We start from the raw sequence: 12,631 nt of genomic DNA, 5'->3' as shown, positions 1-12,631 counted from the left end.
ATTCCATGTAAAACTGAAGATCCCCTGTAAGTAGCTACATGAGACAGTGACAGGAAAGGGCATACCATCACATAACACTCCACACCTAGATAAGTAATTTAGTGTCTGAACTAGCCTTCGGGTTTAGAACAGTTTACCAGAATAGGAAGGGACGGATGACCTCAGCAGTTTGGTCCCATTGGAACTTACAACTACTACCACCACAACAGAACACGTGTCTTTGAACACTGAAACGCACAGGTAGAATAACACGACCGATGAATAGAACAGTGTTCCATATGTGAGATATAAAGACTGTGGAGGAACGGCGTACACCTATGCTGAGTGCACTCCCTGCCTTGAGAGATGAAAAAAGTTACTCAAAAACAAAGTGGAAACGTAAAAGCAAGCGGCAGCCAAGGACGTAGTACCAGATGATTCGCCTTAAGTGAGGTAGGTAAGCGGCAGGAAACCCAAATCTAGAAATCCAAGGAGGGATTTTAGTCTCATACTCCCCGAATACAAGCTTATTGTCTTGACGGCTGCGATACCTCAGTTAGATGCTATTTTTCCAGATAAGTACAACTATTTTTTTCCTGTCCCAAGTTTAAAATTTTTGACCTGTAACTTTGGAATACAGTGTGCTTCAAAATTAAGGGTCAGTAGAAGAACGAAAGGCCAACAGTTTTACCGCAGTGGTAACACTGGTTCCCGTCAGATAACCAAAGTTAAGTGCTGTCGGGATAGGCTAGTTCTTGGATGGGTGACCATCCGGTCTGCCGAGCACTATCGGCAAGTGGGGTGCACTCAGCCCTTGCGAGGCAAACTGACGAGCTACTTGATTGACAAGTAAAGGTTCCGGTCTCGTAAACTGACATACGGCCGGGAGAGCGGTGTGCTGACCACATGCCCCTCCATATCCGTATCCAGTGACGCTTGTGGGCTGAGGATGACACAGCGGCTGGTCGGTACCGTTGGGCCTTCATGGCCTGTTTGGGTGGAGTTTAGTTTTAGAAGAAGGAAAACAAACACGTTCTGAGTCATTAAGGAGCACAACCGAAATCACTAATGTGATGAAATACCGTTCAGAAAATATGAAAAAAAAGTGTTGCAGTAGATTCTTTTTCGTCGTCAATTTTCTGACCGGTTTGATGCGGCCAGCGAGGAGTGGTCCTGGGTCAGCGTCTTCATCTCAGAGTAGTTCTAGGACATACGTTCTCAATTAAACAATTAAATTCCAATATCTGGCTGGCTTCCCTTACAGTTTTTGCTCCTGTAGCTCCTTCTACTATCGTGTAAGTTATTCCTTGCTGTTTTGACACATGCTGTGTCTCCCGTCCCTTCTTTTAGTCAGTGTTTACTACATATCCTTTTCTCGCAAATACAACGAAGAAACTCAGTTTTCAGCATCCTTCTGTAATACCACATCGCAAACGCTTCGATTTTCTTCTTTCCTGCTACATCAAAAGTCAAAGTGATCCCATATTAAGGGATGAGTGTAGGGGAACAGACAGAAGATTCCTGCATCGCCGTTCATGGCAAGGTCGTAGCGGAGATGGTATGGCATTGTCTTCCTCCGACCTGTTATGAAGTGTCACGTGTGTATCTACGGCAAGAGTATGAATGTCATAGAGGTAGGTTTGTGTTGTTTGGCACCAAGGAAGTCGCCGAGCTTAATGTTTCCGTCCGAGGGACGTATCATCATCAGTAGTGCCACATTTCACAGTCTTGCACAGACATTGAGAGGGTGTCATGAGTGCACTGGATGAGAAAGCCAAGCCCAAGAGTGCTGCTTTTAGACATTTAGAATCGCATACGGGAGAACAGAGATTCATCCTTAAAGACGTATTTGTAAACGGCTGTAAAAGGTGTCCTGCTGTTGCAGTCACGGTAAGAAACACAGTCTTGGAGGGTGGTCAGTAATGTACCGCCGTTTACGTTGCTACACAAGTACTAGATGCGCAAATACACCTTCTACTGCAACCTCTCCTATGGTTGATGCTGTCCGTGTAAATAAACATTTCACTTGCAGACCACTGTGAACTGGAACATTTCTTATGAGTTTCTAATTTGCATTTCTCAATTACTGACAATGACTTACAAATACCTCACATGAAATATTCCTGTTGTCTGTTTCCTGTTTAGCTTAATGCTCCGAAAGCATAGTTACAGATAAACCACTTGTCAGGATGAATGCAGTGAGCAGTGCGAGCGCGTGGTGAGAAGTGTAAGCAGCCTGCTCCCACACTTGTGCAGACAACAGGGATACAGCGACTTACCCCGCTGAGCAGTCTGGGGTTCTCCTGAAACTTCTCAGCGGCACGGTCAGGTCCTCCCAGCTGCACAAGGAGCGCCTCGAAAGCCTTGTCCGTCGGCGCAAACAGAGTGTAAGGTCCTGGAAGAGACAGCAAAATGAATCTTATCTGTTTACAAAAGGGTGTTCGTGGCGATTAGGTGGGACTTAAGAAAGGCAAAACCACATAGAGGCAGCTGTGACGTTACGCTCGCTATTGGAGACACAAAACATTCATTGGATTTGTCGATGTACAAAAAGCGTATAATGAAACTAAATTTTTAATAAAAACAAGTAGCAAAATAAGAAAGAATGGCATTATAATTAACCAGTGAGTTGTAGTCGTTCTACAACCTCATTTAATTTATATGTAAATGCCATGATTAAAAATGGAAGGGGGAAACAAAGGAATAAGCCTAGTTAACGACCATTATATATATATATATATATATATATATATATATATATATATATATATATATATATATAATATATACTGACTGCCAGACTATAACAGTCACTCCGTAAGAAGAATTACAAAGAATACTTTCAAATTACAACATACTGGCAAAAATTATAATTTCAGAATACCTATACAAATCGCAAAAGTAATAGCATCCCGAGGAAAACAACAGGTGCGCTCAAAAATAGTAATAGAAAACAAAATGGTCGAGCCAGAATGTCATTTTAATTCCTTGGTCAGCGACATTTCTTTTCATTATGATACCGATGCAAAGAATAAAATATAGAATTTCAGGGTGTCTGTGGAACAATAAAAAGACAACAAAACAGACGCGTTTGACCAATACTACTTTACAGACCTCAGGCTTGGATAGCTAACAAGGAGGACGTAAAACGAATAGTGACGTCAAAATGAAATTTCTCTGATCAGTTAAAGGATGTAAACTAGGAGATAGGAAAAGAAAGTAAATTACGTGTCAGAAATGAGCTTTAAATACTTGCAGTAACAGAAGAAACCGACAAATGTAAGCGGAGATGGATGCATTCTGTAGACAAAACGCAACAAGGCGGATATCCCAAAAAAGTATCGTAATATATGGCCAAAGGAGTAAGCAATGTAGGACCACTAAGACGCTGAAGCCAGGACAGGTACCTCAAACCTATTCGATGAATGTAGATGATGATGATGATAATGTAAAATCTTGCAAGGTGTTCGACATTCTCAGAAAAATAGGTGTAAGCTCTAGGGAAAGATGGGTAACATTATTTTTTTTTGGTCATCAGTCTACTGACTGGTTTGATGCGGCCCGCCACGAATTCCTTTCCTGTGCTAACCTCTTCATCTCAGAGTAGCACTTGCAACCAACGTCCTCAATTATTTGCTTGATGTATTCCAATCTCTGTCTTCCTCTACAGTTTTTGCCCTCTACAGCTCCCTTTAGTACCATGGAAGTCATTCCCTCATGTCTTAGCAGATGTCCTATCATCCTGTCCCTTCTCCTTATCAGTGTTTTCCACATATTCATTTCCTCTCCGATTCTGCGTAGAACCTCCTCATTCCTTACCTTATCAGTCCACCTAATTTTCAACATTCGTCTATAGCACCACATCTCAAATGCTTCGATTCTCTTCTGTTCCGGTTTTCCCACAGTCCATGTTTCACTACCATATAACACGTATAAAAACCAAGATATAAGAAAGGGAACAGCCTTTTTGGCCTACTGTTCAATCTGTGCGGCGAAGAAACAATCACGGAAATAGAAGGATGGTCGAGGAGTGGGATAAAAATTCACGGCGAAAGGATATCAGTGATAAGATTCGCTGATGACATTGCTATCGTCATTCACTGAAGAAGAATTACAGGAGATGTTGAATGGGATGAACAGTCTGAGGAGTGCAGAATATGGTTTTAGAGTAAACAGAAGAAAGATGAAAGTAATAAGGTTGGTTCAAATGGCTCTGAGCACTATGGGACTTAACATCTGTGGTCATCAGTCCTCTAGAACTTAGAACTACTTAAACCTAACTAACATAATGACATCACACACATCCATACCCGAGGCAGGATTCGAACCTGCGACCGTAGTGGTCACACGGTTCCAGACTGAAGCGCCTAGAACCGCACGGCCATACTGGCCGGCGTAGTAATAAGGAATAGCAGAAATGAGATTAGGGATAAACATCACATCAAAATTGGGTCCCTGAAAGAAGACGAAGTGGAATAATTCTTATAAGCAAAAAATGTCTTACAGATTGACGACGTTAAAAAGAGACTAGCACAGCAAAGTGGGCATTACTGGCCGAATGTAGTCAACTAGTATCAAATGTTCGCTTTAATTTAAGAAACAAACTTAACAGAATGTACGTTTGGAACACATCTTTCTGTGGTACCGAAACATTGACAGTGGGAAAACCGGAACAGAAGGGAATCGAAGCATTTGAGATGTAGTGCTACAGAAGAATGTTGAAAATTAGGTTTACTGATAAGACATAAGGACGTGGCTTCAGTGCTACATTTGTTCTACTTAGTCTGCTCCCAATTGGACATAATGCACAGGATACACACAACCATACGAAACGATCATGAAAGTCCTTCTTAAGATGTTGTTCAACTCGGGAGTCTCATTCGCCCCTTCTAGGGTCTTGGCGACACATCAGAGACCCATTCTGCGTTTTGTCGTTTCGTGGTAGGTTCGTGTTTATAACATTACATCTCGTCCCGCGTAATGATTAATTTCAGAAAACAAATGTCGCGTTTTTCGTTTTGATCAAGATTCGGCAGGTATCCACGCGTTTATTTTTTGTCCGGGAGTCAAGGTGTGCGTTCTAAACTTTGCACACACTTTTCTCGTCTTCAAAACTTTCTGGAGAATGTCTGCTCACAACAAACAAATAGAATGCACATCTGTTGTTTACAGTTAGTAGGTCAAGCTGCCACCTTAGTCGCTGCAGCACTGACGTTTCTAATCCAGCACGAACAAACTCCGTCTCGGAACTTTTGGAATGACTGTACACAGTGCCAACACAAAAACTTATAAAGGACCGTATACGTTTATTTTAAGCTTTCAGCTTATCAGGAATAGTCACGATGAACCCCGCGAGATAAAGAGCCCTGGTTAGACTCCCAGTCAAGTACACTACTGGCCATTAAAATTGCTACACCACGAAGATGACGTGCTACAGACGCGAAATTTAACCGACCGGAAGAAGCTGCTGTGATATGCAAATGATTAACATTCCAGCGCATTCACACAAGGTTGGCGCCGGTGGCGACACCTACAACGTGCTGACATGAGGAAAGTTTCCAACCGATTTCTCATACACAAACAGCTGTTGACTAGCGTTGCCTGGTGAAACGTTATTGTGATGCCTCGTGTAAGGAGAAGAAATGCGTGCCATTACGTTTACGACTTTGATGAAGGTCGGATTGTAGCCTATTGCGATTGCAGTTTATCGTATCGCGACATTGCTGCTCGCGTTGGTCGAGATCCAATGACTGTTAGCAGAATATGGAATCGGTGGGTTCAGGAGGGTAATACGGAACGCCGTGCTGGATCCCAACAGCCTCGTATCACTAGTAGTCAAGATGACAGGCATCTTATTCACATGGCTGTAACGGATCGTGCAGCCACGTCTCGATCCCTGAGTCAACAGTTCGACGACGTTTGCAGCAGCATGGACTATCAGCTCGGAGACCATGGCTGCGGTTACCCTTGACGCTGAATCACAGACAGGAGCGCCATCGATGGTGTACTCAACGACGAACCTGGCTGCACGAATGGCAAAACATCATTTTTTCGGATGAATTCAGGTTCTGTTTACAGAATCATGATGGTCGCATCCGTGTCTGGCGACATCGCGGTGAACGCACATTGGAGGCGTGCATTCGTCATCGCCATACTGGCGTATCACCTGGCGTGTTGGTAAGGGGTGCCATTGGTTACACGTCTCGGTCACCTCTTGTTCGCATTGACGGCACTTTGAACAGTAGACGTTACATTTCAGATGTGTTACGACCCGTGGCTCTACCCTTCATTCGATCTCTGCGAAACCCTACATTTCAGCAGGATAATGCACGACCTCATGTTGCAGGTACTGTACGGGCCATTCTGGATACAGAAAATATTCGACTGCTGCCCTGGCCTGCACATTCTCCAGATCTCTCACCAATTGAAATCGTCTGGTCAATGGTGGCCGAGCAACTGGCTCGTCACAATACGCCAGTCACTACTCTTGATGAACCGTGGTATCGTGTTGAAACGGCATGGGTAGCTGTACCTGTACACGTCATCCAAGCTCTGTTTGACTCAATGCCCAGGCGTATCAAGGCCGTTATTACGGCCAGACGTGGTTGTTCTGGGTGCTGATTTCTCAGGATGTATGCACCAAATTTGCGTGAAAATGTAATCCATGTCAGTTCTAGTATAATATATTTGTCCAATGAATACCCGTTTATCATCTGCATTTCTTCTTGGTGTAGTAATTTTAACGGCCAGTATTGTACATAGTTTTAATGTATGAGGAAGTTTCATAAGAGTCTAAACTGGAATTGCTTAGAGTACTACATGTTCCTATATGATCTCACTGTATTGTTCTTCAAAATTTGCTCTTCTCGAATGAGAGAATTTTGTAAATAGCTTTTCTAGGGCAACGTAAACGAAAATATCTTACCAGTGTCATTGAGGATGCTGTCCAACGAAGATTCTTTCAGAAACCTCGCCATAGCGTACAAGCCAGAAGCTCTCAGCACGTCGCTCAGAGTCTGGTTCTGCGAGGTTTGTTGGTAAACGGATTCCTGCGAGGTCGCTTCGGCAGCGTTCCTCAGGAAACTGGAGCTCTCGTATAGGGACTTGGTCGCATTTCTGGAAACGGGCGGAACGTGGTGAGTCTTGACGGACTGCTTCTGTACTGTCTCCTGGCCGTTCACCTGGTTCAGAAGGGCGACAGTGTGGTCCTCGAACGGAGTGCTACTCTGCGTGGTGTACACCGCTGTAGTCGACGTGGTCGCTGGCGTCGTCGAGCGGTATCGTGGTCTGTAGAGTATCGGCGACTCCTTGCGGGAGTTCTGCGACGATGGCACTCGAACCGATGCGGGCGTTGTTCTGCGGTATGAAATTTGTGGACGGAACGTTAAAGGCGCTGAGGTGGTGGATGTAGTCGTGGCCACTCGGAAGCGTGGAGTTTTCTGTCGCTTTGCGTCGAAGTCGACAAACTGGTTTCTGATGGGAGAAACCGTCTGTGAGGACGAGGCTGAGACAAACACCGACTCTGCACTGGCATCCGTAGGCGCCTGGATCGTAGGGGGGTTCTGTCTCGCTAGACCAGGCGCAACCGGCGTCGGGATGGTGGGAGTGCTGCCAAACTGGTTCGTCGCTTCGATCTCAGGATACGCCGACGGCGATGCTTGGGAGTCCACGCTCGGGGAGAAGGAGATGGAAGAAAATGATTGCGTACCTCGAGAGGGCTGGATGTTGAAGTACTGGTAAGAAACTTGGTTGGCAATTCCGTCTGTTGGAGTAAACTGTTGCTCTTTTACTTGCGAGGGAATCACGGTATTTTTGGGTACAGTTGGCCGGGCATTTTGAATGGATGGTTTGCTTGAAATATATGTGGCTGAGGGAGACGATTCTTGTGGAGTAGTACCGGGCGATGGAAGAAATTGTGGAACTTCAGGCTGCTTGTTCGTCGGAGGTAACTTAAGTTCTCCTTGTTGGAGCTTCTTGATGATTTGATCTACGTCAGGAGGAGATGACTGTCCGTCGCTCTGCGCATTTCCCGTGTTTCCTTTCACTCCCTGAACCTTGAGAGTGCCGTCCGGTTGCTCTTCTAGGAAGACAAAAGTAACTTTCTTCTGTGGCAATGTGGGAGGCAGGTTCCCGACTTCCTCGAGGCCACCATCCTGCTTGTGCCTTATCACCTCGAATTGAGCTCCCGGTGGTAGCACCCCTTTCGTCAGCTCCTCGAACGAGACTGTTGGCGGCGGTGGAGTCGTGACAGGAGTTGGTGTAGTCGTCTGGATAGACGACTGCAGAAGTGCAGCCTCTTCGGGTGAGCTTACCAGTTGAAGTTTGTTGCCGTTGGAGAGGTAGATAACCGGAGGAGGAGTCCCGGAGGGTCCCTTTTTGATTTCCAGTTTCGAGGGATCAGCAAGCGCTGCCTCGTCAGCGGAGTTTACCAGTTGGAGTTTGTTTCCATTGGCCAGATAGATAACTGGAGGAGGAGAGCCGGAACTTCCAGGCTTGGGCTCCACTTGCGAACGGTCGGCGGTGATGGGGACTTCAGCGTTTGCAATAGCCAACTTCAGCTTGCGAATGAGTTCCTGTCGCTGCTGCAGTTGTGTCTGGAACTGCGTCTGCAACTGTTCAACGGCCTTCTTCTGATGCTCCGGTGCGGGCGATGGGGAGGTGTAGAGCTGTGGTCGAGGTGTCGAAGTCGTCTGTGGAATCTGGGAGCGGGACGGCTGCTCCTGGAGGAGCGTTTGTAGCGGCTGCCGCCTCTGTTCCTCCCGCTGGGCAGAGGTCAGCGTCGGTGAGAAGGCCGACGCTTGAGTAGCTGCAGGGGTCGGTCTGAAGGACGACGCCTGCGGCTGAAGCGTCGGCTCCGCTCCAGCGGATCTCGTCTCGGCTACATCGCGCGCGCCACTGTAATCTTTGATCTGCTGGAACAGTTGCTGCCTGTCGCTCTGGAGAAATACTTGCTCGCCAGCACCTTCACTGTGCAGCAGTCGCACTCGGTTCGAGGAATCTGTCGGCGCCACTCTAGCGGCGGGAGGCGGTGGGGCGTTCTGCGCTGCCTCGACGGAGTATTTGCTCTGCTGAGGAGTAATCGAAAATGTTCCGCCGGGCTGCGGTAGCGAGCTGTAGAACTGTAGAGGCACGCCGTTGGAAGGAACAAACACCTGCTGAGGCGCGGACTGCGTATTAGCAGCAAAAGTCTGCTGAGCAGTGGCCAGTGTTTGCTGAGCTGTAGGGAACACCTGTTGGGGCGTCGGTGAGAGAGACGGCTGCTGGGACGGCGCGGCGGAGGCTGCCGGAGATGGAGGCTCTCCGGGGAAGGTGGACTGCTGCGAGTAGAGCAGCGGCCCCTGCTGCGTGCTGGCCGGCAGCTGCAGGGGTGTGAAGCGGTGCTGGATGTCCTTCAGGATCTGCGTCTGCTGTTGCAGCGAGAGTGCCCTGTTCACTGGTGCCCTTCCGGGGAACACTGCCTGCAAAACACAAAAAAAGTACTTTAACTCTCTCGTGCAGAATGGCGCAGACCAAGACCATTTCCACATCTTCTTGTTTGCAAACCACTATGAAGAGCATGGCACAGGGTACACATTAAAGCTTCTTCCCGTTCCATTCACGTCTAGAGCACGGGCAAGAATGATGGCTGAAACGTCTCCGAGCGCCCTGTAAGTAGTTTTAGCTGTCCCTAGGGAAGTGGCACTTAGAATTTTGTAGTATATTCTTAGATTTCTTATTAAAGATATTCCTTGAAACTTTGTAAGTGGGTTTCCGTGATAATCTGCAATTAGCTTCAAGTCCCTGCCAGGTTTCAACATCTCCAAGACACTCTCCCATGGATTAAACAAACCAGTGACCATTCGTACTACCCTTCTTCATAACTTTCAATATCCCTGTTATATATGGGTCACACACGCTTGAACGATATTCTAGGGTGGATGGTGTGGTGTCACCGCCAGACACCACACTTGCTAGGTGGTAGCTTTAAATCGGCCGCGGTCCATTAGTACATGTCGGACCCGCGTGTCGCCACTGGCAGTGATCGCAGACCGAGCGCCACCACACGGCAGGTCTCGAGAGACGGACTAGCACTCGCCCCAGTTGTACGACGACGTTGCTAGCGACTACACTGACGAAGCCTTTCTCTCATTTGCCGAGAGACAGTTAGAATAGCCTTCAGCTAAGTCCATGTCTACGACCTAGCAAGGCGCCATTAGCCTTAGATAGCTTGTATCTAAAGAGTCTCACTTGTATCGCCACAATCTCCAGATGTCTCATCAAGAACTATGTATACAAAGGATGGATTAAAGTTAAGTATTCAAGAAGCTACGTACTTTTATTTATAACATTCATTACGTCTCCTGTTTCAGACTTCACGCCATCCTTCGTGCGCTTTTAGCGTGCATTTCGGCCCCCTCAAAACACTGTGTCGGCACCACTTGTCGACACAACAGATGGCATGAGTGTTTGGTACGAAAACTCTTTTGTAGACATTACATTTTCCTAGTATCCCATTAATGAACCGAAATCTGTCACTAGATTTACCATGTACCAAATATTATCATCACATTTCATATCCCTAAAATTGCGACACTCATATATTTGCGAGAGTTTACTGAGTCCAGTTGTTTCTCAATGAGATTATAGTCATAAGATACCATTTTTTTATTATTTTCATCATGGCAGCAACACCAGCAACCGTTACGAAATTGTTTCGAATGAAAAACAGCCCATAGTTGCACTAATTGTGTTTATACAAAAAGTTGACCATGGTTTCAACTGTAGTAATATAGCCTTCTTCAGAAGTCCTAAAAAGTGATCAAAATAACATTTAGACCAGTAATAAAATCTATACATAAACTTCTAAATTTGCGTATGTGATAACATATTACTTACATAAGCTTTTAAAAATGAAAAACGTCTTATCCCAGCGGCCGCGTCACGAGCAATAAGATAAAATAACTTCAATAGTAAACTTCATAAGTAAAACTACATATGGCACCGTGTGTCCTCCGCCACTACATCTGTTATGCTAGGCGCACGGTCGTCAAATGTGCTAAATCCCGCTCGCCACAGATGGCGCTCCACACATTGAGCTACAACGCACCGTTTATCAGGAACCTAGTCGATATCTACGATAAAATATTAATCAAAAGCCTACAAGTGCAACTGAAGGACCATATACTTATTAATATGACTGTTCAATAGTTAAAATGCTGTTGTATACGATCATTGAAGTGGTCAAACATTAACAAATTCATATAACAAAGTTTGCATCACTATTTGAAGCATAATTCACAAACGAGGCTATTATATGCAAATAAAACTCAGCTTACATCATACGCTCTGACAGCTTATAGGGCTAGTTCTACCAGCCGACCTTAATCGTTGTACATAGGCACACTACTAATGAATGAGAATAGTTCTACGAATAGCAGTCTAGTGCGTAAGTGCGGTAACATGGCCCAAGACAATGAAAGGCACATTAACATAACTATCTCAGCACAAACTGCCGTTAATATAATAACAGCTCATGCCTCTTTGGGCGGCCGGAGTGGCCAAGCGGTTCTAGGCGCTTCAGTCTGGAACCGCGTGACCGCTACGGTCGCAGGTTAGAATCCTGCCTCGGGAATGGACGTGTGTGATGTCCTTAGGTTAGGTAGGTTTAAGTAGTTCTAAGTTCTAAGGGACTGATGACCTCAGATGTTAAGTCCCACAATGCTCAGAACCATTTGAACATTTTTGAACATGCCCCTTTATGACAATTTCCAACTGGAGCATTGTCCTAAAACAGTAGTTTATCTCAAATAATCATACAACACTATGGCACAATCGAGTCACTACTAGTGCCTATCTCCTATGCCCAATACGGGCTGAAAACTTTCAAGGAAGCTGGAACTTTTCAAATAACACTGATCATTCAGTAAATTCCTATTGCACACATTTTGGGTTTATATATCTGCACCTCCTCCAGTAAATCTAATTTCATACCTTTGCCTTCTTTACACAATAGCTCTGTGTTATTAACAGGTTGGGGCGTATGTCCTTCAATGATGTGTTCGGCAAACGTTGACCCATTGTTATTCGTACCTATCCTCGACGGCGTATGTTCTTTATATCTTATGGCTATAGCCCCGCTGGGCTAAGACGTTTTTCATTCTTAGAAGTTTATGTAAGTAATATGTTACCACATACGTAATTTTAGAAGTTTATGTGTAGATTGTATTGCTGGTCTAATTGTTAGGTTGATCACTTTTTAGGACTTCTGAAGGAGGCTATATTACTATAGTTGAAACCATGGTCAAGATTTATTATAAACATAATTAGTGCAACTGTGGGCTGTTTTTCATTCGAAACCATTTTTTTGACTTGTAAAGATTACAATTTTAAATTTCTAAACGTTTCAAGCAAACTGCATATCACGGTGCCACTCTGAAAAATAATCACGATCTGGTTGCATATCTGTGAAGCTTTCGCCAGTCGGTGGTTGATTGTAAGTAACTGCATCATCTGTGAAAAGTCTGTTACTATTAACATTTTCAGCACGATAGTTACCATACAACATGAACGGTAAGGGTCCTAACACACTTCCCTGGGCCATGCCTGAAGTGACTTCTACATTTGTGGATGACTCCATCCATGATACCATGTTGTGCCTGCCCTACCAAGAAAT

General features: G+C 45.3%; 1 protein-coding gene across 1 annotated transcript in view; it reads right to left on the bottom strand.

The window, feature by feature from the left end:
• The window catches only part of LOC126262910 (mucin-5AC), a 321,105-nt gene that overhangs the window by 166,781 nt on the left and 141,693 nt on the right, over positions 1-12,631 (bottom strand). The window contains exons 2-3 of the mRNA XM_049959817.1: positions 6,905-9,437; positions 2,259-2,374 (exon numbers count right to left, since the gene is read on the bottom strand). Of these exons, the coding sequence (XP_049815774.1) occupies positions 2,259-2,374; positions 6,905-9,437 (2,649 nt within the window). The remainder of the gene's footprint in view (positions 1-2,258; positions 2,375-6,904; positions 9,438-12,631) is intronic.

Source organism: Schistocerca nitens, chromosome 6 (genome assembly GCF_023898315.1).
Source record: "Schistocerca nitens isolate TAMUIC-IGC-003100 chromosome 6, iqSchNite1.1, whole genome shotgun sequence".
NCBI classification, from domain to species: domain Eukaryota; kingdom Metazoa; phylum Arthropoda; class Insecta; order Orthoptera; family Acrididae; genus Schistocerca; species Schistocerca nitens.
The sequence above is the reverse complement of the archived record's forward strand: the minus strand, read 5'-3'. Positions and strand labels throughout refer to the sequence as shown.